We start from the raw sequence: 25143 nt of genomic DNA, 5'->3' as shown, positions 1-25143 counted from the left end.
TAAGCCATCCAATCTATGGTATTTTGTCATTGCAGCCTGAGCAGACCAAGACAATGAGGTACCCGTCTAAAAGCCTCTCTGGCACTCTCTCAATTAACCCCTGCATCACTGGAGCAAATCACTTACCCTGCTCTGAGACTAACTTTCCCTGTCTGTAAAGTGGGGAAATGCCCATCTTACAGAGTAGTTGTAAGGATAAATGAGATTGTGACTACCATGGTGATTGAAGAACTAAGAGGCTCAGAGCCCATATAAATGAAACATTTTTTTGTTGTAGTATTAAAATATATGTAATGTAAAACTTACCGTCTTTAAGTGTACAGTTCAGTGGTATTACATTCACACTGTCATGCAACCATCACCACCATCCACCTCCAGAACACTATGACCCCAAACTGAAACTCTATATCCATTAAACAACTTCCCATTTCCCCTCCCCCCAGCCCCTGGCACCCACCACTCTACTTTCTGCTTCTATAAGTTTGCCTACTCTAGGGACCTCATATAGGTGGAATCATAGTACTTGTCCTGTTGGGGCAGGCTTATTTCATTCGTGTAATGTCCTCCAGGTTCATCCACGCTACAGCACGTGTCAGAATCTCCCTCCTTTTAAACACTGAATATTATTCCATTGAATGTAAATACTACATTTAGTTTATCCATTCATCTGTATTACAATTTATCATCCTCATTCATGCAGAGGAACTGAAGTGAGGAGCTCCCTTTCCTCCTCACAAACTAGTCCCAGACAGCTTGTTCTTGTTCTTCTGAGTGTGGCCTCAGCCCACCACTCCCACAGAAATGCACACGGACAAGCAGGTGTACCACCCACCTGTGATGGAGGGCCAGTTGCGTTTTTTGTTCTAACTTTCAGTTTGTCAGGAACCAATACTTTTGTGAAATACAGTAAAATGATGTAGACAATAAAAATTTAAAAACCAAAGCCATAAAAATATTGGCCTTTTTTTTTCGATTTTTAGATTCAACAGACATAAAATTACTGGTTAAAAGTCTATAAAAGTTTCCAAACATTCTCAATTTCTATCCAAATCTTGTTACAGATCTGTAACAAATATTTCAAGGGCCAACACCTATCCACAAACCACATTTTGAGCAGCACTGCCTGGAGCACTGATTAACAGCAAAAATGAAAACATCTAAATGACCATCAATAATGTAGTTGTTAAATACACTTTGGTATCTCCATATTATGGTTTAGTAATAAAATATAATGAAGCATATGAGTCAGCAGTTCCACTCCTAAATATATAACCAAGAGAAATGAAAACATATGTTCCCACAAAAATTTGTACACAAATGTTCATAGCAGCTTAATTCACAGTAGCCAAACAGTGGAAATCTCAATGTCCATCAATGGATGGATGGATAAACAAAATGCAGTATATCCGTACAATGGAATATCACTCGGCCATAAAAAGGAATGAAGTACTGACAGAGGCCACCGGATGAACCTGGAAAACACTATGCTAAGTGAAAGAAGCCAGACATGCAGGGCCATTTGTGGTTCCATTTATATGTAATGCCCAGAACAGGCAAATAGAGAGAGAGAGAAAAAGTAGATGTGTGGTTGCCAGGGGCTGGGGTGATAGAGAGATTGGAACATGAGGGCTAAGGGGTAGAGGGTTTCTGAGTGGAGTGATGCTCTAAAAATGACTCTAAAAATGATTGTGGTAATGTCCGCAAAATTCTGTGCATATACTCAAAATTATTGACTTGTACACTTTAAATATATGAATCATACGGTATGTAAATTATATCTTAGTAAAGTTGTTAAAAATGTTACAGAATGAAGCAGAAGGACTTCCCTGGTGGCACAGTGGTTGAGGGTATGCCTGCCAGTGCAGGGGACAAGGGTTCAAACCCTGGTCTGGGAAGATCCCACATGCCACAGAGGAACTAAGCCCGTAAGCCACCACTACTGAGCCCATGCGCCCTAGAGCCTGTGCTCTGCAACAAAAGAAGCCACTGCATTGAGAAGCCTGCACACCATAACGAGGAATAGCCCCCACTCGCCACAACTAGAGAAAGCCCGCACGCAGCAATGAAGACCCAAGACAGCCAAAAAAAATAAAATAAATTTAAAAAAAAGGAAGCAGAGTCCTATATCTATTAAAAGAACTTGATTAAATTATTCAGAACCTAAAGAAAATCCTAGGTCTGGATGTTTTCATTAGTGATTTCTTCCAAACATTTAAGAGAAGCAACACTAAATCTTACACTAATTCTTCCAGGTAACAGAAACCCGGGTAACATTTCCTAACTCATTTTATGAGACCAGCATAACCTTGATAACCAAAACCTGACAACAAAAGAAAGCAAAATTACAGACCATCTCTGTATGAAGATGGATGCAAAATCCCTAAACAAAATATTGAATCTGGCAACATACTAAAATAATAGAGCCCATTCAAGTGGGGTTTATTCTGGGAATGCAAGGGTAGTTAACACTCTAAAATCATCATCGTAATTCATTGTTTTGACAGAAAAAAAGGGAGAAATATTATATGATCATCTCCTAAATATAGAAATATCACTCAATAAGTCTTAACACCCAATCATAACTTTAAAAAAAAAACCTCTCAGCAAACTAAGAAGAGAACTTAATTTGATTGATATCTACAAAAACCTAAAGCAGTGGTCATACTTAATGTTTCTTCTGACTTCAGTTATGAAACCAGGATGCCTGCAATGGAATCGGTAATAATTCTCTTCAGCACACTGAAGGTCCTAGCCAAAGCAATAAGTAAAGTAAAAGATATAAGAATAGGAAACAAATAAAATTCTACTTATAGATGACATGATAGAAAATACACAAAAAATCTGAAAGACTATAAACTGTTAGAGTTAAAAAGTGAAATGGTGAGACTTCCCTGGTGGTCCAGTGGGTAAGACACCAAGCTCCCAATGCAGTGGGCCCAGGTTCAATCCCTGGTCAGGGAAGTAGATCCCACATGCATGCTTCAACTAAGAAGCCCGAATGCCACAACTAAGAAGCCCACATGCCACAAATAAAGATCATGTATGCCGCAAATAAAGATTGCGTATGCCGCAACTAAGACTTGGCACAGCCTAAATAAATAAATATTTTTTAAAAGTGAAGTGGCAAGGATACTGAAAACAAGGGGAACATGAAAAGCCATCAGCAGGAAACAGAAAACAAATTTTTAAAATATCATTTAAAATAGCATCCAAAAAACATTAAATTCCTAGGAATAAATCTAATAAAACATGTACAAGACCTCTACACTCAAAGCTATAAAATACTGTCAAATAAACCGATACACCATGTTCATAAATTGAAGACCTTGGTATTATGAAGATGTCATTTCTTCCTAAATTATTATCAATATTCAGTGAATCTCATTCAAAGTCTCAGCAGGGCTGGGGTTTTTGTTGTTGTCGTTTTGCTGTTGCTATTGTTGTTTTAACAGAAATTTGTGAACAGCTGTAAAACTTGTATGAAAATGCAAAGACCCAAGACTAGCAAAGGCAATTCTGCACAAGATACCACCAGATATCAACAGTGAAGCTTTGGTAATTAAAATAATGTGGTAATCACATATGGATAAACAAATAGGATAATGGAACCGAAAAGGCAGTCCAGACACAGATACGCAAGGCCACCAGGATGGCTTATACCAAAGAGACAGAAAATGCCAAGTGTCCGTAAGGACGTGGAGCACCTGGGATTCTGGGATTCTCATACACGCTTGGTGGAACGATCACCATCTTTGGAAAACAACCTGGTACTAGTCACCAAAATTTAACATCTGTATACCTTATGCCTAGCGATGCCACTGTAAGGTATAAACACAACAGAAATGCATGCCTGTGTTCCCCAAAACACACACATGATCGCTCACAGCAGTACTACTCATAATAGCCCTAAACTGGAAACAACCCAAATGCCCAACAGTAATACAATGGATAAACAAACAATCCACCACCACGTGCAGCAACATAGATACATCCTATAATGCTCAGCTGAAGACACAAAAGAACCTAGTGTGTGACTACATCCACATGAAGTTCAAAAACAGGCAAAGCTCGTCCACTATGTGAGAAACAGGAACAGTGGTTAGCCTCAGGGAGCTGGGGATCTCCAGAGGGCAGGTCACGTGCTGTTTCTGGACCTGGACACAGGTGTGTTTTGCCTGCGGAAATGCACCAAGATCCAAACTTAGGATATGTGCTCGTGCCTGCAGTAAGTACTATTTTGACAAGAAGTTAAAACAAATAATGAGGCAGGCATCAGAGGTACAGATAAGTGGATGTTATAGTGACAAAAGCTCGCAATGGTTGCAGGGACACAGTATTACATGTGAGCGGATTTACTGCCTTTCGAGCACCTAGTGCAGAAGCCCCTGCACTTGCCCACGTGTCACCGTGGCTTCAGATGGCCTGACCGGGAGAAAGGACAGAAAGGCCAGGAGCAGAAGGAGCAGGAAACATACCGAGAGACTTACACGCTGGAAAGAGTGAAGATGATTGGTGTGGAGGGAAATGTGGGAGAAGTCCAGGAAGGCAGGGGGAGGAAAAAAACAGCAGAACTCAGGAGATAGAGGGGGGAGAGAGGAAGGAGCGGACTGAGAGCTCAGCAACCATCTTGAGTCACATCCTGGTGTTTATTTGAACAAGTCTCCACATAGAATGGTCTGTGGGCCCCTGAAGCCCATTCAGGTTGGACTGACAGGGAATGGTAACCCCATATTGTGAAGTTAAAAAAAAAAAAACTACAAAATACCTCACATTATTTTATGTCTGTAAGAATTTAAATGTATGTATTTGTTGAAGCACAGAAAAATGTCGGCAGAATGCAAACCTAACTCGTCAAATATTTACATCTAGGGCCCGGGATTGGATAGGGTAGTTAGGTGGGAGTACAAGAGAGACTTTTTTTGAGGAAGGGGACAGCAGGATAATTTTAAGAAGCATCATTTGCTTGTACAATAATAATATAAAAAAAAAATAAAAGGAGGACAGCCTGCTAAGAACACTGGAAGGGGGGCCCTGTGGGGAGGTGGGGACCTTCAGGAAGAAGAACATGGTGTGTTCTAGGTAGGAAACAAGCCTTTCTCAATAATCCTAAGAGAGGCCCCGGAGACCAACTGAGTCAGCCCTCAGAGGATTCTGGCTAGAGGATCTGGAACCTTCCTGCAGCCAGCCTGGGGGCTCAGATTCCCTGCCCCCTGGGGACAGGGCAGGTCCGCCAGGGTTCACACATCGCTCCCCCACTTCTCCACCCCTCCCTCCAGCCTTCCTCACCTCACATCTACCCTGCGTTCCCTACCCTCTCCCTCCTGAGTTTAGCACCTTGCCCCACCCTGTGCACCTGCCCTCTCCACACATACACTTTTCTCCTCTTTTCTACACCCTCGCCCCCCAGCAGTGAAGGGCCAGTGCCCAGGGTAACAGAACTTGACCCTCACAGACCCTCTACCCTCAGGCCCTGATGCAGCTCCTGGATCCCAAGGGGGAGGGGGTGAGAGGAGAGGATATACACTTTAGGGAGCAAACAGGCATGGGGCGCCCTGAAGGCACTACCTTGACCTTGTAGAAATTAAGCCCAAGTCCTGCCTTGGGGGTGGGGTCGGGGGTAGGGCGGTCCCTCCTGGGCAGCTGCTCCTGGCCCTCCTCAGAGGCAGTGCCCTGTCCTCGCAGAGCCCCCCACGCCTCCACATACACACACAAAGTGCTAAGACACGTGGCTGGACCATGCTTCCTCCTTGCAGGGCACCGTGAGGCCCACAGTCACAGCTATTGGATATACTGGTCCTGGGCACAGCCGGTCCTTCAGCAAACACTTGGGCCAACATGGTCTGCCTTTATCCCCATCTGTGTGATGGGCAGTGCCAAGGATGGGGGTGATACCCAGGGGTAAAGTCACTGCCCAGTTCTTCTGTGGACAGCATAGCCCATTCTCTGCTCTGCCTCCAGGTCACTCACTGCCCCCACCCACCCAGGGGCACAGATGTCTCATCTTTGCATTTTAAAAGCACATCCTTCACAATGTACCACGAAGGGAGGCATGTGTACTTCTAATGGGGGAACTGGCCCTTCCTCCACACCGTCTTTTGTTTTCTGGACTTTTCCTTAGAGCCCCCATTCCCCTCGAAGCCTCAGCTTCTAGTGCTTTGAACGTCTTCCTATGCTAGCCTGTGAGTGGGCTGCACAGGCCACTTCTAAAGAAATGACCAGACAAAAGGCCACTTCAAGCCCAATCATGTCATGAAAATCACGACCTCATGGGGAAGGCAGCTTGGCCGCATTCATCCTATTTCTAAAGGCAGGACTAAACAAAAATGGAAAAGAACAGTGGAGCAGGGAAGAAGAGCCTTTGGTGAAGGAAACCCCAGGGTCACCCAAGAGAAAAGGGCTTTACCATGCTGCCTGCCGACAATCTACAAGGCAGCAGAGGAACCCCAAGTTCAAGGGCTCCCGGAGGAGCCAGAAGGAGGAGCCATCTCTGAGCAGGTTCACTGGGGGATTCTGGCACTAAATGAACTAAGCAGAAATGACATTCTTTTCTGCAGTGGTGGCAACAAAAGGAAAGGGCTGGCCTTGCTTACTAAGTACCCCCACCGCACCTCCACAGCAATGATCTGTGTCTGACTCTCACCTCCTGGGGACCACAGACCACTTTCCTTAGGGATAAATGAACAGACATTACTAGATGCCTAGGGTGTGCCAAGCACTTCCACATACACTTGTCTCAATATATCCTCCAAAACCCCGAGGTACGTAATGTTTTCCCAGTTTACACACAAGGAGGTGGAAAGTTTAAAGAATCAGATCACTTGCCCGCGCTCACAGAGCCAGTGGGCGGCCACACTCGGCATTCACGGCCAAGTTCACCTGTATCAAACCCAGACTCCCCTCCCCTCCACTGCGCAGCATCCTGGCACCTGTGGGGGAGGTGCTCTTCCCCCTCAGCCCTGCCCTGGAAGCCCCCGGCAGAGGGATGGGCACAGGGGTCAGGCCTGCCCAGTAGGCGTCTCTGTCCTGAGACCCTGAACCTCAGGCAGAGTGATACCAAAAAACATTTGGTGCAGACACATCTAAGAGGCCTCTTGCCCCTCAGGGGACTGCCCCTCCTATCTTGCTGCCTGTATTCCTGGAACTGTCCTGCATCCTGTCCTTTCCCAGCCTCCTTTCTCAACATGCATTTCATTTCTGTGAGCTCCTGCATTTCTTCCAATACTTTCCCTTTTGATCTAAGTCTGCTTGCCCTGATTTCTGTTGCTTGGATCAAAGAACGCCATCTCGTTCACCACCCATTGAGCATCCCTTCCTCCTCTCTATTCCCCAAAACAGCACAGACCCTGCAAGCCCGGTCATTTGCCCTCCTAGCTGCCTCTCCCATAGTCAGTTGGGTCCACGGGCCCAGCTCCTCGGACAGGCTGATGAAGGGAGAGAAATGAGGGTGCATGCAGCAGAGTGGGGCAGAGCAAGCCAAACTGAGAGATGAAGGAAAAGAGGGACATTTCCAAGTGTTTGGGCCACAGCCAATCCTACCTGTACAGTTTAGCAAGGGCAGTTCTTTCTGTCCATGCCGCCCACTTCAAGCAGCCCCATGAGGACGGAAGGCAAGCTGAGGCTGCCGGTGCCAGGTTCATGGCAGAACGTACCTGCACCACCTCTACAAGGCTGTGCAAGTCCGAGCTTTGGGGTGGCACATGGAGTGGTCCAAGCTGGGGAGAGGCCACAGGAGGAAAAGGGGAGAGGCTCAATGGCCAAAGGACAGAGAAGAAATGCAGAGAGACACACACGTGCAGAGGCCAGGCCTTCCAACATAGAGAGGTAGCTGGGAATGCCTGGGTCTACTCAGCTTCCAAACCCTGCTCTACTTAGGCAATCTGGGGATTAGAACAGAAAGTATAAGAAATGTTAGCTGCAAATGGTCAAGAAGGTTTCTCAGGGGGATTCCAGAACTGTTTCCCTGTAGGGAAAACATTACCGACACAGAGTGGAAAGTACCCAAGGCAAGCCGACAGGACTAGATCTGATTTAGGGGTAAGGGACCTTGGCCAGCACCAAGCCAAATGCAAAACACTTCAATCATCCAATCATCGGCCACTGGGGCCAACTCAGAACTCAGCAGAGCCAGACCCTTGCTGGAGTTAAGTCTAAGACAAGCAAGGGAAAAAAGCCACGTGGTGAAAACATGAGAAATTCAACTGAGTCAGGATAAAGTCTAAAAATAATAAGGGGTGGAAGTCTAAAAATAAGAAGCCCACCCCATGAATGGGCTTCCCCACAGGTGTCAAGAAGCTGCCCCACACAGGCCCACCTGGTTCCCAGACAGCGAGGAATTCAAGGACAATGTTGGCCATGGCAGATGTATTTATAGATTTTATTATCTCTTCTCTGTAACAGTCTTCTAACAGACTTGTCACTGTCACTCCACACATCACCTAAGCGTATTTATAAAATGAGCTGAATTCTGTGTGCTCTTGTAGTAGACTTTGTCCTTCCTTCCCTCCCCCCACCCCCATCTAACACTCAGTGGAGGACCTATTATGATCCTGGGGGCGGCAGGAGTGAGGAGAAAATGGGATACAGCACCTGCCTCTTAGAGTTTCACAGGCTGGGGGAACGATGGGGACAGGTGAGTGAAGCAACCACAACTACAGTATTAAATTGTTTGAGGAGTCCCCAGACTGTGGTCAGATCACAGAGGAGGGGGCAGTTAATTCTGCCTGAAAAAAATGAGGAAGCTTCCCAGAAGAGGTAAGATCAAAGCTGCTCCATGAAGAATGAATATGGATTCTTCCAGCAAAAAGCCAGGAGGGGAGACATGTCAAGCAAAGGCATGACATACAGGTTCTGAGTGGACGGTATGATTGAGAAGCAAAGTCGTTCTATAGGCTTAGGAATGTGACACAAGTTGAGAGATGGGTCCAGAGAGGGAAGCAAGAATCAGACTGAGAAATGCCGAGGTACAGACTGCATCCTTGATCCCAAATGCATCGGAAGCTGGATAAGTGAACTGACTGGCTGGAGAGAGAGAAGAGGAAGAATGAGGGGGACCCCAAGGGAAGTAATAGAAGAAGGTAAGTGTGATGGTTAATTTCATGGGTGAACTTGGCTGGGCCACAGTGCCTAGATATGTGGCCAAACATTACTCTGGATGTTTCTCTGTGAGGATGTTTTTGGATGAGATTAACATTCAAACAGGTGGACCTGGAGTAAAGCAGATTGCCCTCCATCATATGGGTCTGCCTCATTCAATCAGCTGAAGGTCTGAATAGAACAAAAAGAGAATTCCTGAACAAGAGAGAATTCTGCAGCAGACGGCCCTAGGATTCTAACTACAACATTGGCTTTCCTGGGCCTCCAGCTTGCTGACTTACCCTAGAGATCTTGGACTTGCTGGGCTCTATAATCACATGAACCAGTTACTTCAAACAAATCTCTTTACAAAGGTAGATAGATAGATAGATGATAGATAGATAGATAGATGATAGATAGATGGATATACACATCCTATCGGGTCTGTTTCTCTGGAGAACCCTGTCTAACGTAGTAAGGAACACAGGGGTCTGCCAGACTCCAGGCTGAGGCAACAGTGCAGCCATCCTCACGACACAGCCCCCATACCTGTGCGTTCAGACTCAATCCACAGTGAGAAATGCCCACTCTGGGCCAGGCCCTATGCTGCTGCCTCCACCTTTGCTGTGTCGTTTAATCCAAGGGCTGACGGTGTATGACCTCTCAGATGTCCGCTAGTCATGTCAAAATGAACAGGTCTGAACAGACTCCCCATTCTGTCCACCCCCATTAAAGCAAGTGGCACCAGGGAGTTGCCCAAGACAAAAATTTCGGGTGTCAGCCAAAAGCTGGGAGTCATCCAATCACCCCCCCTTACTCAGTCCACCTCCAAGCCCTGTCAGTGCAGCCTCTAAAACCCACATCAGCTGCCTGTATCTTTCCATTGCCTCCATCAGCAGGCCCTCATCTGGTCTGGACAATTACAGTAACCTCCCCATGGTTTCCCCACTTCCTCTGCTCAGGCCCTCCTCCAAGACATCCTCCATTCTGTATCAGCCTGAGCTTTTCAAAGCATAAATTTGACCATGTCACTTCTCTATTTCAACCCAGCAATGATTTCCCACTGCTTTTTGGATGAAATACACACTCCGTGGCCAAGAGGGTCAAACACACCTCCTGCATTATCTCATCATGCCCACCCCTGCCTGCTTCAGACACTGACCCCTCTCTGTCCCTAGAAGACACTCCAACCTCTTGGCTGCCTAAGAAACAACTTGCTGTTCTTGGGGCCTTGGGACATCTTGGGATGCCTGGCTTCTTCTCATGCAGATCTTGGCATCAATGTTCCCTCCTCAGAGATGCCTCCCCAATCTCCCTTTCTAAAGTGGTAAATCTCAACACCTGCACCCCCTCGCACCCTCTACCAAAGCACTCTGTCCGTGCCTCCATAGCTCTCATCACAATTCAGAGTTTTCTCATTTATCTGTTACTTTACCTGTTTTAATTTGTCTGTCTCCTGCACCCTATTCATGACACCTGGAATGTAAATTCTATGTGGTACAGACTTTGTCTTGTTTACCACTGTGCCCCCAAAATCTAACATGGTAAGTATTTTTGAGTGAAGAATAAATAAAATAACAAATAACTACCTTCTAAGTTCGGGATTATTGTGTCATTATTAAAGAGTAGCTAATTGAAGCCCAGAGAGGTTAAGTAACATGCCCAAGGTCACACAGCTCTAACTGGCAAATCCAGGACTCAACTCCAGGTCTGTCTTATTCCAGAAGATGAGTTGTGCATCACTCCCCATTAACCAGTGTCTACAGTGCACTTTTCAGCTTTAAAAGATCCTTTAGGAATACAACATTTATTAAATGCAAACACCTTTGGAGCACCTGTGATGTGTCAAGTATCTTACTGAGTGGACAGCGGACATTAAATAAGACAGGAGCTGCCTTCCCAGGGGACCACCACAGCCCATGAGGTAGGCAGGATCGGTGTGACCCAGCAACACACTTGGACAGGCCTGTGACCAGCCCAGGGCCAGAAACAAACTCTGTCTTTTGCTTTTCAGTTGAATACCTTTCAATTGTTTTACTTTTTGTTCCTAATTATGCTGGTAATGCAAGCTCATTGTAAGCAGATTCAGAAAATGCAAAAAAGAAGACAATGAAGGGCACTTACAATCTAATCACTCAGTGATCATCGCTACTCACACTGTGATATCATCATCTGTCCTCTCCCACTACTGAAATATTGTGGCTATCTTCCCCTATAAAGGGCTATGAATGTTACTCTTCGCATTTTTGCTCTGATACACATCACTGCCACCTGTGCACAGAGGGCAGGTTATATATTGAAACTGGGAGTGGAAATGCTGAGGAAAAGTTGGAGCTTTTAAAATTTTTGTTTATATGCCAAACCGTCCTCCAGAAAGATCGAAGCAATTTAAACTTTATCGATCTGATCATTGAAAAGCAACATCTCGTTTTACTATGTATTTCCTCAATTGTTCATGACATGGGCCATCTCTTCCAGTGCCCAGAGCAGTGCCTGGCATAGAATAGGGGCTGCAGAAGTATTCCCTGAAGGAAAGTGTCACCGTTTGTATTTCTTCTTTTGGGAACTCCTTATTCATATCCTTTGCCCCCTCTCCCACTAAAATATTTGGTTTTTCCTTATTCTTTTGCAAAAGCACTTTATTTTTTATTTTTATTTTTATTTTTTTTGCAAAAGCACTTTATATCTCCTGAATATTAACCATGTACTTGTTACATACGCTGAATTTTTTTTTCAGTTTGCCATTTATCTTTAAATTTTAAGGTGAAATTTTCTTTCCAGACAGAAAATTTAAGCTTTTAAGCTAAAACATTTGTTCTACACCAGTTTTTCAACACTGGCACCATTGACATTTGGGTGGGCTAATGCTTTATGTTGGGGGCTCTCTTGTCCATTGCTGAACACTTAGCAGCATCCCTGGCCTCTACCCACTAGATGCCAGGAGCACCCCACCCCTCAAGTTGAGACAAATCAAAATTGTCTCTAAACATTGCCAAAGCCCCCAAAAGGCAACATCATCCCTGGTTGAGAACTGCTGTTTTATGGTTTGACTTCAGTACCATGCTTATAAAGTCTATTTCTACCTCATAATTTAAAAAAGTGACCTGTTGTATTTTTGTCTTGCCTTCTATGGTTTTATTTTTCACATTTAAATATTCAGTCCATGTGGAATATACTTTGGCATAGGAAGAGAGCTAAGAAACGAAGTATTATGACTGCAATGAACTTACCCCTGGGAAGAGGCAGTCCCACCTATGAGTAGCTCTTGATATGCGAGACAGTTAATAATCCCAGTGTACAAAGTTACACGACACCTCACGGAGTGAAGAGTTGCACCTGTCATCCAACAGTTGGCAAAGAGTTGGCCAAGATGGGATCAAGACACTTCCAGTCTTTCCTTCCCACAGCCTCAGGGACATGCTCAATAAATGTTGGGTGAGTGGGACCACTGTTCTAGGAATGTGTTTGCCAGTGGCTATTTTACCCTTTACATAATCAGCATCACCTTCTGAAACCAACAATACACCACTCAATTCTGCGGCCATCTGGAAAGTTCTCAGCGATCTTCCATTTTAAAAGAAAAGACACCATAGTTAAAGGCTAACTTTGTATTTCACTGCCCTTGGCTTGAACCTCTGTGTACTTTCTAATAAATTGTTTTAAATATTAATTATCTTTTTAAAAAGTCTCATTAGATTTTTATAGAATTTAATGAATATAGTGGGCTCCCTCTAGTGGTCACAAGAAAATCTCCAAATCCCAATGGTCAATACATAGCTAAACCTCAAGACCTTTATTAACAGGACACAGTACAGTTTATACTTCTATAATTAATAGGTTCAGAGTGGCTAGATGATGCCTTAAGAGAAGACTTCTAATTATTTTCTTCCACTCATCAGTGTGTCACTGTCTAAAACGAGGCTTATCATCTCCCCTTCTAAATCCCTCTTTGGGGATTTACTGTTTCTGTTCAGGATGTCACCCTCCCCCAGGCTTGCAGCTTCGGGCAACTTTGTTCCCTCCAGTGCCCATCCGTCCTGTTTGTGACGGCCCAGTGCCTCTCACAGCTGTTCCCTGCCATCAATTCTCATGGCCCTCGTTCAAGTTCTCATGACCTCTCCTCCAGGGGAGTCATTCAGCAGACATTTATTACCACTTCTCCACACGCCCAACACTGTTCTAGACTCAAAGGACGCAACAGGGAACTAGACAAGATTGTACCCATCCTAAGCACCCTCTCAGTGGGCTTCTCTGCTGAACCAAACCTGTGCTCCAGTCCCTCCTCCATGCTGTTTCTAGAGTCCTTCTCTTAAAGCTGAACTCTACCTACACACCTTCAACTGTGTCCCATGGAATGAAGCCCGCATCCCTCCATAATCCAGACCCACCCTCACTTCCCGTTATGCTTTCCAACCAAACAGAGCTCCCTGACACTCCCAGAGCTCCCCTCTGCCTCTGTTCAGGATGCCAGGTCTTGTGGAATGTGTCCTCCATCCCAGCTGGCTAAGACGCCAACCAGTCTTCAAAATCCTGCCCAACTGTCATCTCCCCCCACCCAGGTCTCCTCTTTTTAATTTCTGTGGGACTTTTTTCTTAGGATTCTTCCCATTTTCAATATATTATGGTTCCTGTACACAGGCCATCATCCTCTAACAACTGGGCCCACAGTTCCTCTAATGTCTTAGTCAATAACACCCACAGGACAAGCACAAAATAGGGGGGAGACAGATGAATGAATGAACAAAGGAATGAATTCTCCAGAGAATTCTGGCAAAAAAAAAAAAAAAATCAAATGCACAAATTATCCTCTTCAACTTTGTACAGTCTGACATAATGAGAGAAAATGCCATTAAGCTACTTAGTTGTTGTTTTTTTTTCTTTCAGATCTTTATTGGCGTATAACTGCTTTACAATGTTGTTAGTTTCTGCTGTACAACAATGTGAATCAGTTCTATGTATACATATATCCCCATATCCCCTCCCTCTTGAGCCTCCCTCCCACCCTCCCTATCCCACCCCTCTAGGTCATCACCAAGCAATGAGTTGATCTCCCTGTGCTATGCAGTATAAGCTATTTAGTTTTACCATAAACACAAGTCAATTAGGATTTAACACATTAAAAAAAGTATCACTTAAAAAATTCTACAAATAAGAAATAAAGGGGGATAACAATTTGTTTTGTTTCAGTACTAAGAAAGTGCTCCTCACCCTGCCCTAAGCAAGCTCCCAAACCAACAAACACAGTAAACAGGCTGAATAAAGTAACTCTGGCCATTTCTGCCCCACTCGGCAACATTTGCCATAAACTGTCAATGAGATGTATTAGGTTCTGTACCATTCCCACTTCCTACCTCATGCTCTCCTAGGCAGAGCTTCACTCCTCTGCTCAAATTTCCAAACATTTTCATAGAGCAGTGAGTTTCTAACTCTGATAAATCTGCTTATTAATTTCTGGAAAGTCACCCTACACTGCTAGTGCAGTCCCTGTCATCTGGAAACCACACACGCCATGTCTCTGGGATATTATGCAAGGACACAAAAAGGCATAAAAAAGAAATGAAAAGTATTACCGTTCTTCTGAAAAGTTCCTAATACTCTCCAGGGCAGGTTGAGCCCAATTAGAAACCAGTGCAAACTGTGTGAAGGGGCAGAGCCCCAGGCTTTGCATAAGGAGGCCTTCAGGATGGCACTGGTGGCTGACGAGAGTTCACGGGTCACACATTTTCTTTTCCTTTCCGGTTCCCTTACTTCTGGGCTCTGTCACCAGCATTTTCTCACCCACGTCCCAGAAGAACATGCCAAGGAAGTCTGCCAAGCCTTTGTTCTCTCCCTCCAGAATATTCCCAGCCAACTGCCAACCCCGAATCGCCTCCTCCCTGCCTCTCTGGCAGCCCTGACTGACATTGGCGAAAATCAGGAAGGTAACAGGCTGCACACAGTGGGTCTGGGCTGGCCTGGGGGCAAGGAATTTGGGTTCCTGGTAACCACTAACTCAGTTTCAGGAAGCAGTGCCAGACCCTGTTACAAACTCTCTATACACTCTTGACAAGCTCGTTCAATCCTTGCACGATTCTATGAGGTAGGTACTATTAGAAACCCCACTTCACAGATGAAGAACTGAGGTATCGTGAGGATAGGCTCGAGGTCATGGAGTTGGTAAGGGACAAAGAATTTGAATCAGGCAGTCTGAGTCCAAACTTCAAGGGCTTAATCACTGAGCTGCACTGTCTGTTGGACCAGTTCAACAGAGGGAAAAGAGTTCTGTGCTTGAAGTGGAGGCAAACCTCCAGTCAAACACAGAGTCCGTCTATAGTCTCCACTTAGGACCACCTGGATGTGTCTGACCAGCTGTCCCTGGAGCAGGACTGATGTGCTCATCTATTATTTGTGTCTGCCCAGCTACATCCCTTTTCTCTTTTTCTGGGAACAGCACCCTAATTTTCCTTGAGGTAGTCACCCTTCCCCACTCTCAGCCCATATGAGTCTGGTAGTGGTGTCAACCCTTCCCCACAACGGCCTCCCCCCAGGCCCAAGAACGGCCACAGGACCTAGACCTGGCCAATCAATGCGTCCCATCCTCCAGGCACAGCAGTTAGTGCGAGGAGCAGGAGATGCCACAAGCCAGGCAAATCAGGGTCAGTTCTGGGACTTCTTTCTTTAATCATGGTAAAATACAGACAAAATTTAAATACTCATTTTAACCATTTAAAAGTGCACAATTTCATGGCATTTAATACATTCACAATATTGTATAACCATCACCACTATTCATTTTCCAGAACTTTTCCATCTTTCCAAACAGAAACAGTACCCAGCAACAGTAACTCCCTGTGTTAGTTTGCTTGGGCTGCCAAAACTAAGTACCACAGTTTGGGTGGCTTAAACAACAGAAATCTATTTTCTCACAATTCTGGAGGTTGTAAGTCAGAGATCAAGATGTCAGCAGTGTTGGCTTCTTCTGATGCCTCTCTCCCTGGCTTGTAGATGGCCATCCTCTCCCTGACTTCATGTCATCTTCCTTCTGTGTATGTCTGTGTCCTAATCTCCTCTTCTTATAAGGACACCAGTCATAGTGGATGAGGGCCCACCCTAATGGCTTCACTTTATCTTATTTACCTTTTGAAAGGCCCTATCTCAAATACAGTCTCATTCTGAGGTTCTGAGTCAGGGTTAGGACATCAACATATGAATTGGGGGAGGGGGTGTGTATAAAATTCAGCCCATAACACTCCCCATTCCCCAAATACTGACACCTTTGAGAGAGGAGCCCAGCTACATCCCTTTTCTATTTTCCCGGGAACACCCAGCTCTACCTGCCGGGGTTGCTGAGAAGGTCTCATCTACTGCTGGGGCTGTTGGTGGCCCCACCCCAAGAAGACAGTGTCTGAAAATGACTCAGGGTAGAGCTGAGAGACGGAGAGAGACCTCTGAGCCCAGACATACCTGAATCTGACTCTACCTCTGACCTCTCTATTCCAGTTGTATGAGCGAATAAGTTTCCTTTCTGTTTGTTTTATTAATGTAATTAAAAGAGTTAGTTAACTCAAGAAGCTTTTACACCAGGATGGCCCACACCTCCATGATGTGCAGGAGGTACCAACTCACCAGCTATTTAAGCAGCAGAGTCAAGATCAAATCCAGGCCTCTCAGGCTCCAGGGTGCCGGCCCCTGTCCCTTGGGATGCTCACGTATTCACAGAACAGTGGGGACCAGGTGGTACCTGAGTCTCCCACAGAGCAGATGTTGGGGCCACCCCCCTGCCAGAGCCCTTCCTGCAACATTCCAGAACTGCTGCTCCCCCAACAGACTGGGGGCTCCTGTCCTTTCGGCTGAGTGACCCAGAGCCCTGCAGCAGTGCGAGGCTCATGACAGGCTTCAGTACAGAGCATGAGGAAGGCAGGGGACAGGGCAGGACAACAGTCCTCCTTCCCTCCAACAGTTCCCTGAAGGACAGTCTGTAAGAACACAGAACGGGAAACAATTCAAAGGTCCCTCAGGTGGGGACTGGCCGGGTACCTCACAGGACAGCCCAACAGGATTCCATCATTGGACCCAAAATGAGGTAACACCTGCTTTCTGATACACAGACTGATTCAGACCATCTCAAAGGGAAACTGCAAACTGAGACAGCAACAATGACAGGAACAATGACATATGACACCCTTTGCGTAAAACCAGGAGGGGAGCTACTTGCTGAAATGTATCTAAATGACCTCAAAAACTGGGCTGTCCAACACCATAGCCACCAGCCACACGTGGTAATTTAAATTAAGATCAAACAAAAAAAATTGAAGTATAGTTTATTTATAATATTGTGCCAATCTCTGTTATACAGCAAAGTGATTCAGTTATACATATATATTCTTTTTTTTATATTCTTCTCCATTATGGTTTATCACAGGATATTGAATATAGTTTCCTGTGCTACACAGTAGGATCTTGTTGTTTATCCATTCTAAATTAAACAAAAATTTTAAATTCAGTTTGTCAGTCGCACTAGCCACGTTTCAGGGGCTTCACAGCCCCACGTGGCTCGTAGCAGCTGCTGTCTTAGTGGAGAGACAGAATATTTCCACCACCACAGAAAGTGCTACTGGAAAGGACTGCTCAGAAGGACATCAGCAAATGGGAAAAAGGCCCCTGGAAAGGGGAGCAGCAGAACTGGGGGAGAGGAGGGGAGGGGAGTTATTTTTCACATGTAATCTTGTGTAGGACTTGAATCCTTTAGCACATATTATTTCCTATTCAAAAATAAACATTCTAAAACTTTAAACACATTTTAAAACATTTACGTGCATAAGTAATATAAGAAAAAACGATGTTGGAATCCCCGGGGACACGGGTAAGCCACATGAATCCACAGCCCAGAGCCCTCCGCTAAAGGAAGAGAGGTCTCTTTCAGGGGCAGGTGTGTGAGAAAGAGCAGCATGGGGGGCTCCCAGGTGGCAGCCCCCACACCCGATTCCTATCTGGCAGTGTCGGAAGCTCCTGTGTCCCCCACATTCTGAGCATCTCAGCAACCTTTTAACTAGGGTGATTAACAGTCCCATTTATTCTAGTTTCCTAAGGCTGCCACAACAAATGACCACAACAAGGTGACTTAACATGACAGAAACGTATTCTCTCACAGTTCTGGAGGCCAGAAGTCCAAAACCAAGGTGCTGGCAGGGCTGGTTCCTTCTGAAGCTCTGAGGGAGACTCCCTTCCACGCCGCTCTCCAGCTTCTGCGGCTGCCGGCAGCCCTGGGTGTTCCGGGCCTTGTAGATGAATCACTCTGGCCTCTGCCTCCATCTTCCCATGGCCTTCTCCTCTGAGTGTTTCTGTGTCTCCAACCTCTTACCTCTGTCTCTTATAAGGGCACTTGTTATTGGATTTGGGGCCTACCCTAAATCGTGGATGACATCATCTCAAGATCCTTAACTTAATTATGTCTGCAAAGACCCTATTTTCAAAGAAGGCCACATTTACAAGTACAAGGGGTTAGGACTGGGACATATCTGTTTTGGGGGGGGCAGGGGCATAATTCAACTCACTAGACAAGGAGTTGTTTTAGAGACAAGGAGCTCAAGGGTAAGGGCCTCTCACTTGCCTGAGGTCACAGGGCTTGTTCAGAGCACAGCTCTGCCAGTCCTCCCACCACTGACTCCAGCGAGAGAAGAATCTTGACCTTCCAGCCCAAAGCCTGCCCCTCCTTTCGGCCTCAGAGCTCCCCGAGTGCCCACTTCACAATGGGCAGCACACACAGAAGAGCGGCCCCCTTCTCCGGCTTCCCTTAATCTGTCTGCTGCATCCTAGGATCTGACAAAACGTTACACTGTCCTCGGGGCCATGGGAAGGAACTGGGCCAGGGGAATCTGCACGCATCTCAAATGAGATGGGGATCCAAGCTACAGAGGATGGTCTGCGTGTCCAGACTCCAAAAGTCTACGGAGCATATCAGAGCCAGGGTGAAATGGAATGAGTTAAGGCTTCTGGTGTTGGAGAAAAAGCCCTCTGTGTTTTTATGGCAGAAGAGAATGTGCAGCCTACAGGGTTCTGCACACATAAAGGGCTCTAGTCTAGAAGCTCAAGTGAGTTCTCCAGCTCAAGGTGACAGAAGAGAAAGAGCAGATGCGGACGTGGGTGTGCACTGGGGCCTGGCAGAGGCTACGGTGCTACACCCCCCTGGGCCACGCTGACCACACCTGCCAGGACAGCCTGATCACAGCCACAGCCCCTCCGGCAACGACAGCACAGTGCTGAGCGCTGGGCGCCTCCAGAGAGGACGGCAGGTCACCTGCCCTCGTCTCAGTGCGACTGAGGGTTCTGAGCAGGCTTTCGACCTCCATGGTCATCCCAGAGATCCTCTTGGCACCTTTCCCGTTGGGTCAGGAGCCCCCAAGGGAAGACAGGACACAAGACTGTCTCCAGGTTCTGGGCTTTGACCTGTATTTCCTCCATGACATAAAAAAGGCTTACAGAGCCTGCTCCAGTATTGGTATCATTTACTGATACAAACAGTAAGTGGCTGACCAAGATCTGGACCTGGCTTGGGTTTATTCAGAAGCTCCATACCTCCTCACTGCCTCCTTCTCCCTCTCTCAACTGTAGTGGCCATTTTCAAACTTTCCGTCAGCAACCACAGCAAGGAACCCATTTCACACTGCCATTTACAAATGTAATTAGTTGAAACAAAAACCTTCACGCCAATATTTTTCATCCCAATCTCTGCTAGTTCACAATTTCAGAACGCTGGCTGCAACCCACATAACTGATGGCATGTCTCATAAACGCCTTGTGACTCCCAGGTCTGTTTTTGGCTGCACCACTCAGCTTGTGGGACCTTAGTTCCCCGACGAGGGATTGAACCTGGGCTCTCGGCAGTGAGAGTGCAAGAGTCCTAACCACTGGACTGCCAGGGAATTCCCAGTGACTCCCAGTTTTAAAAACCCTCATCTACATAACTCACATGAATTTACATCCATGCAATACTCAGAAAGATATAGTGGGGGAGGAGCAAGAGGAGTTGTTTTATACATTTTGCAGATCAGCCAAAAATTCATTGGTGGAACTGAACTATTTTCCCCCACTGCATTGCAGTTTCTGACTTCCTGATCTGTTCATGTTGTCATTACTTACAATGCCCTTTTCCCTCCTGTTAAAACCTCAGAGTTCCTATGAAAGGCTAGCTCAAGCTCAACCGTAAAATCCTCTCCACTGGGTCCCCAGAGACTGAATTTCACGCCACAGGTCCGCCTGTGTGCAAATCTCAGGGCATCTCCCAACCTGGAGATGCTAACCATCAGTCAGCTTGGTTTCTGGACAAGGTGAAGTGGTTTCGGAAATGCCAGACAACTTGGCTAATGGAAGGCATGACAGCAAGGAACAGAGCCCCTGGGTTCAGCTCCCATGTTCTCTCACCTTGTCCGGCATGGTGGGATGTCTGGGAAATGTTACAGTTTTCCACTCCTTCACTGGTATTACATACTGTTCTATGACAGGATACTTCTCACCCTGAAAACATCGGGGCTGAGACTGAATTCTCAATCATAGTATGTGCAAAGCTCCAATGAGGACAACCAGAAGACCCGACAGGAATCAGATTTTGAACCACGTGAATTAGGAACCAGCAAATCCTCAAGTTTAGTCACAGCCATCGTGGTCTACACCACCAAAACCCAAGAGACATGATTATTTGAACAAATCAGACATGCTACCTGCTCCTTTCCTCTACCTCCATCAAAGAAATGAAAACACCCAGAAAACTATATTTGCCAGATTATGCTTGTACCCACCGCTCCTCATGTTTGAAACAGAGCTAGGGTCACAATGTTAACACTGTGTGGATGGTTCATGCCCGTTTTTCCATCTTTAAAAGGGGATGACTGCTACTTTCCTAGCATCTAAGCCTTTATTATAAGTCATCTCAAAGAGTTTCTTAGCTCCTCCACTAATACCACCGTTCTCATCAAACCAAGTCAGTTAATTTTGCCCAAATCTTTAATGACATGCCCACCAGAGAAGATGTAGGAAGAAAGGCCCCAGGGTGGTCCACAGGGTACCACAAACAGCCTGCAACCCAAGGTGATTCTCTTGACCATGGCCTCAACAGTTTTGAGCAGACAGGAGAGAGAAGGCCAGTCCTACGGAAGTCGGGTGCCAGCAAGGATCAAACATCCACTTACCTGGGGGACAGACACAGTCCATCGGTGCTTCTCGAACTGTCCGGAGCTTGACGGGTCCCTCCAACTTCTGAACCAGGAAGAAAAGGGGGGAAAAATAAGGATAAGTTTTGGAGCAGAGAGGGGTAGAAGTGGAAAAAGCAGCAAAATTCAGTGTATTTGAAAGATCTGCAGTGGTGGCATTAGTGCTTTCCAGAACAAGTTTTAAAAGGTCATTAAATTCTACAGGCAGATTTAGAATGGGAGGAGAAACAGAAATAAACATTAAGCAATTACTTGGGAGTCCCTGAATAGAAGGTGGCGGGTTTCTGCTTTGTTATATTTTCAAATACAAATTCAGGAATGACAAAGGGACCCTGCAGTCCCTGGTGTGAAGACAGGAGGGCAGAGAAGAGGGAGGCCAGGTAGGGCCAACCAAAACTCACTCCTGAACAGCTTTCCCCTGCTCGGGAGGCCACCCCCATCCAACCCCAGGGAGCCCCAGAGACCTCTTGGCTGCAGCCCCTCCCAGCCCAAGGACTTCAGACCCAATGGCCCAGGCCTAATCCACCCTGATGACATTCTCCTTTCTTCTTACCAGTGGGGATCCTCAGCCGAGACAATCTGGTTCAGTACAATTTAACAAGAACCTCTTCACATGCCCAGCCCTGTGCTAGATTTGGGTGAAGGGAAAAGAATTACCACGGAAATGTAGTCAAAAGTCACAGCTCTGCTATTATGACAACTCACAGTACAGTCCTGGCATAATCATCACCTGAAGTGACACTGGGTAGTCTCTGGGGCCTGAATTATTAACCCTGCCTCACAGACAGGGGACACAAACTAGGAAAAATTAAGAAATTAATCCCCAATCCAAATCTAGGTTTATGGGAGTGAAGCAATTGGCTCATAAGCCCAAAACTAGCCAAGACTTGAATCCTGACAAGAATATACAAAGGATTAACATTTCTCTAGGATAAAACAAAACAAAAGCAAGAACAAAAACAGAAACAAAAGAACTTCCTAAAAACAAAACAAAGCAAATCCCGAATGTGTTAACTTGAGTTAAAAATGCATCCTACCACTAAAAGGATTACTTAAGGTTCAAACCTAAAAAATGTAATTTTTCTCAATAAAAAACATAACAAAAATGCAAATACAAATACCAGGAAAACAGCACAGAAAACAAAAAAAAAAAAAATGTAATTTTTAAATCACTGATTTAGAGGAGGTGAGAAGGGCACTCCCAGTCTTCAGCCCTTGACCACCAAGCTGGAATTTTCACATAAGAAAGGGCTGAACAGGGAAATCCCTGGAGGTCCAGTGGTTAGGACTTGGTGCTTTCACTGCAGAGGGCCTGGGTTCAATCCCTGGTCAGGGAACTAAGATCCTGCAAGCTGTGTGGCACAGCCACAAACAAATTAATTAATTAATTAAAAAGGGGCTGAACAGCCCAAGACCAGAAGCCTGAGATAAAAAACGTAACCAGGGTAGGCTCTGGCCCCTGAAAAGCACTACCAAGATCCACCTCCACTCCAATCTGCCAGCCTCGCCCTCACTTTCCAGATGGGCCACAGAGGCTACTGACAAGAGATGGAGTTACGGCCAAGGTCTCGGAGAACTGGAGGATGTACGATTACCCTGTGGCGGAGGTGTTTGTGAAAGCAGTACCACGACAGAACTTCTCCATCCTCCTCACACTGTTTAACGTTCCCCACCCCCACCGCCACCCAAGGCCTCAGCGTGTCCCAGAAATCAGAACCTGGCTAGGCCTCTTGGCCCCAGGCTCTCAGCTCCTGTCCAGACCCCCCACCTGCAACTCACTCCTGCTCAAGCCTGGGGCACTCTGCCCTAGTACTACCCACCTGGCCTAGAGCCACCCTGTGAGCAGCTGGGGCTGGCCCGGAGCCTCCAGAGTTCCCCTGCAGCTGCCACAGGATCCTACCAGGTGGGTGAGACCAGCAGCAGCAGCAGACACCACCCCCACGCCTGTCCTCACTGAACTGGAATGCTGCAGAAGTTGCCTTGCAATGCAGGTGTGAGCAGGACCTCAGAACTCACTTCCCCACATTGTACTTGCAGGTACCAGTACAGATTTCAAAATTCACTTGGAAAAAGAATCCAGCCTTCTAGTTTAAGCCAGTCAATTTGTATGAGAAGCTGTGGTTATCATTTCTAGAAAAACCAGAAGCTACACTAATTTCTTTCCTTTCCTTTTCTTTTTTTCTAAATAACAAAAGCATCTAATGCTAAAAAAAAAAAAAAATTCGTTTTCAACAAGTGCTGTCACATCTGGGTGGCTCCCCTAAGGGGAAGGGATTTTTATCAAATACTGATAGGAAACACAATTACTTTTAAGCTACTCTTATCTTCAAACAAAAACTAAACAGAAAACTATTCAAGAAAGGGAAAAAAACATATTGTTAATGCTAGTAGATGGCATCATAAATAACTGATTGAGTTTTTGTTTCATTATTTATTCTAACTCCTTTCATGCATTTGTTTTTCTGGATTAGATGGTGAATCTGCCAAGAGTTATCTTAGGTCCCCGCCCCCTTTCCAACTCTGGAGTTGAACTCTCCCTACAAGGAACACAAAGTGAAACGTTTGTATTAGGAACCCAACCCCACAATCTTTATTGCCATGCCTTTTTTTTGTTTTAATTCTAAGAAAATATTCTTTTGTGTCCCGGTTTGTAAAAAACGATTCAAAAGCCTCAACTTTTTACATTCAATTCTCTGACAGCACCCTAGCATCTGCAAACAATATGGTCCCGGTTTTACATATGCAAACAAGTCCTGACTCCAAAAGTAAATAATGAGTTTCTGAGAGAAGACCCAAGACTTTGGGAGCGTTCCTTCCAGAAGTATTGAGCAGAAGTTGGAGTTGGGGGGAGGGGTGGCAAGAGCTGAGAGAAAACTAATCAGGGAAAATCACGATTTCCAAAAAAGCATCACATGGTCAGATGATAAATGTATCGATGATCTGTTGCAGCATGTCTCAAACGCTTCACCAGATACTGGATCCCATTCCTGAACAGCTGCATTTTGATGAAATATGGATTAATATACAAAAAAGGATGTAATGATTTATTTCTGCAAAATGCTACAAACAAAGCCACAAAGACATTCCTATTCTTTGACAGAAAATTCCTACTCTAGGGAATATATCCCAAGGAAATAAATCACCAGGAGCAAAAAACTGATATTCGTGATTCCCGCAAAACAGTGGGAGTACTTTAGTGCAGGATGGTGAATTCCCTTCATGAAACTGTCACATCTTCATGAAAAATCATTATGAAAACTATGTAGCAACAAGGAAAAATGTTTATGATACAATAAATAATGTTTACATCTGTGTAAAAATGCAGGCGTAGGATGGCAGCAACTACCAAGACATCAACCTACCTGGGTGTAGGGATTATGGTGATTTATTTCTTTAACAGTTCTTTCCGTGTTGTAATATCATCTTCCCAGTGGGGGAAAAAAAAATCCTGGGGAGGAGAAAAGCCAAAATGAAGCCCTAAAACCTCCCTGCCTAGGGCAAGTTTTGAACGACAGACAGATGACTCTGTCTCCTCAGGAAGGCCTAACTAATTCCAGGATCAACCCTGGTAACACACACAGGTGTCACAAACCCCACAAGAAGCTTGCGGAGGAGCATCTCTGCCCTGCTACAGCCACATCCTCCCTGCCTTCCTCCCATCCCCCGTAGGGAAGGGCCACGCGTCCATTCTTATGGCCACCAACAACTCAAATGGGCAGCATTTCCTGGCCTCTTTAATGTTCTTTTTCCATATGCCACCATGGTGATGATGACCAGGGTGATGATAAGGATAGCACATACAAAGTATTATTATTATCATCAAGTTTACTGATGAATTATTATGTGCCAGGCACCGTGCCAACAACAATTATCTTATTGAGTCCTT

The 25143-nt window shown here is 45.6% G+C and overlaps 1 protein-coding gene and 1 non-coding gene across 2 annotated transcripts in view; one reads left to right on the top strand and one right to left on the bottom strand.

The window, feature by feature from the left end:
- Positions 1 to 25143, bottom strand: part of COL23A1 (collagen type XXIII alpha 1 chain) — a 323197-nt gene that overhangs the window by 273862 nt on the left and 24192 nt on the right. The window contains exon 2 of the mRNA XM_057727622.1: positions 21237 to 21303. Within this exon, the coding sequence (XP_057583605.1) occupies positions 21237 to 21303 (67 nt within the window). The remainder of the gene's footprint in view (positions 1 to 21236; positions 21304 to 25143) is intronic.
- TRNAW-CCA (transfer RNA tryptophan (anticodon CCA)) lies at positions 2889 to 2961 on the top strand. Its single transcript has one exon. It is a non-coding gene; the product is annotated as a tRNA-Trp (tRNA).

The sequence above is a fragment of the Hippopotamus amphibius genome, chromosome 1 (genome assembly GCF_030028045.1).
Source record: "Hippopotamus amphibius kiboko isolate mHipAmp2 chromosome 1, mHipAmp2.hap2, whole genome shotgun sequence".
NCBI lineage: Eukaryota > Metazoa > Chordata > Mammalia > Artiodactyla > Hippopotamidae > Hippopotamus > Hippopotamus amphibius.
Note: the sequence above shows the minus strand (reverse complement) of the source record. Positions and strands in the feature narration are given on the sequence as shown.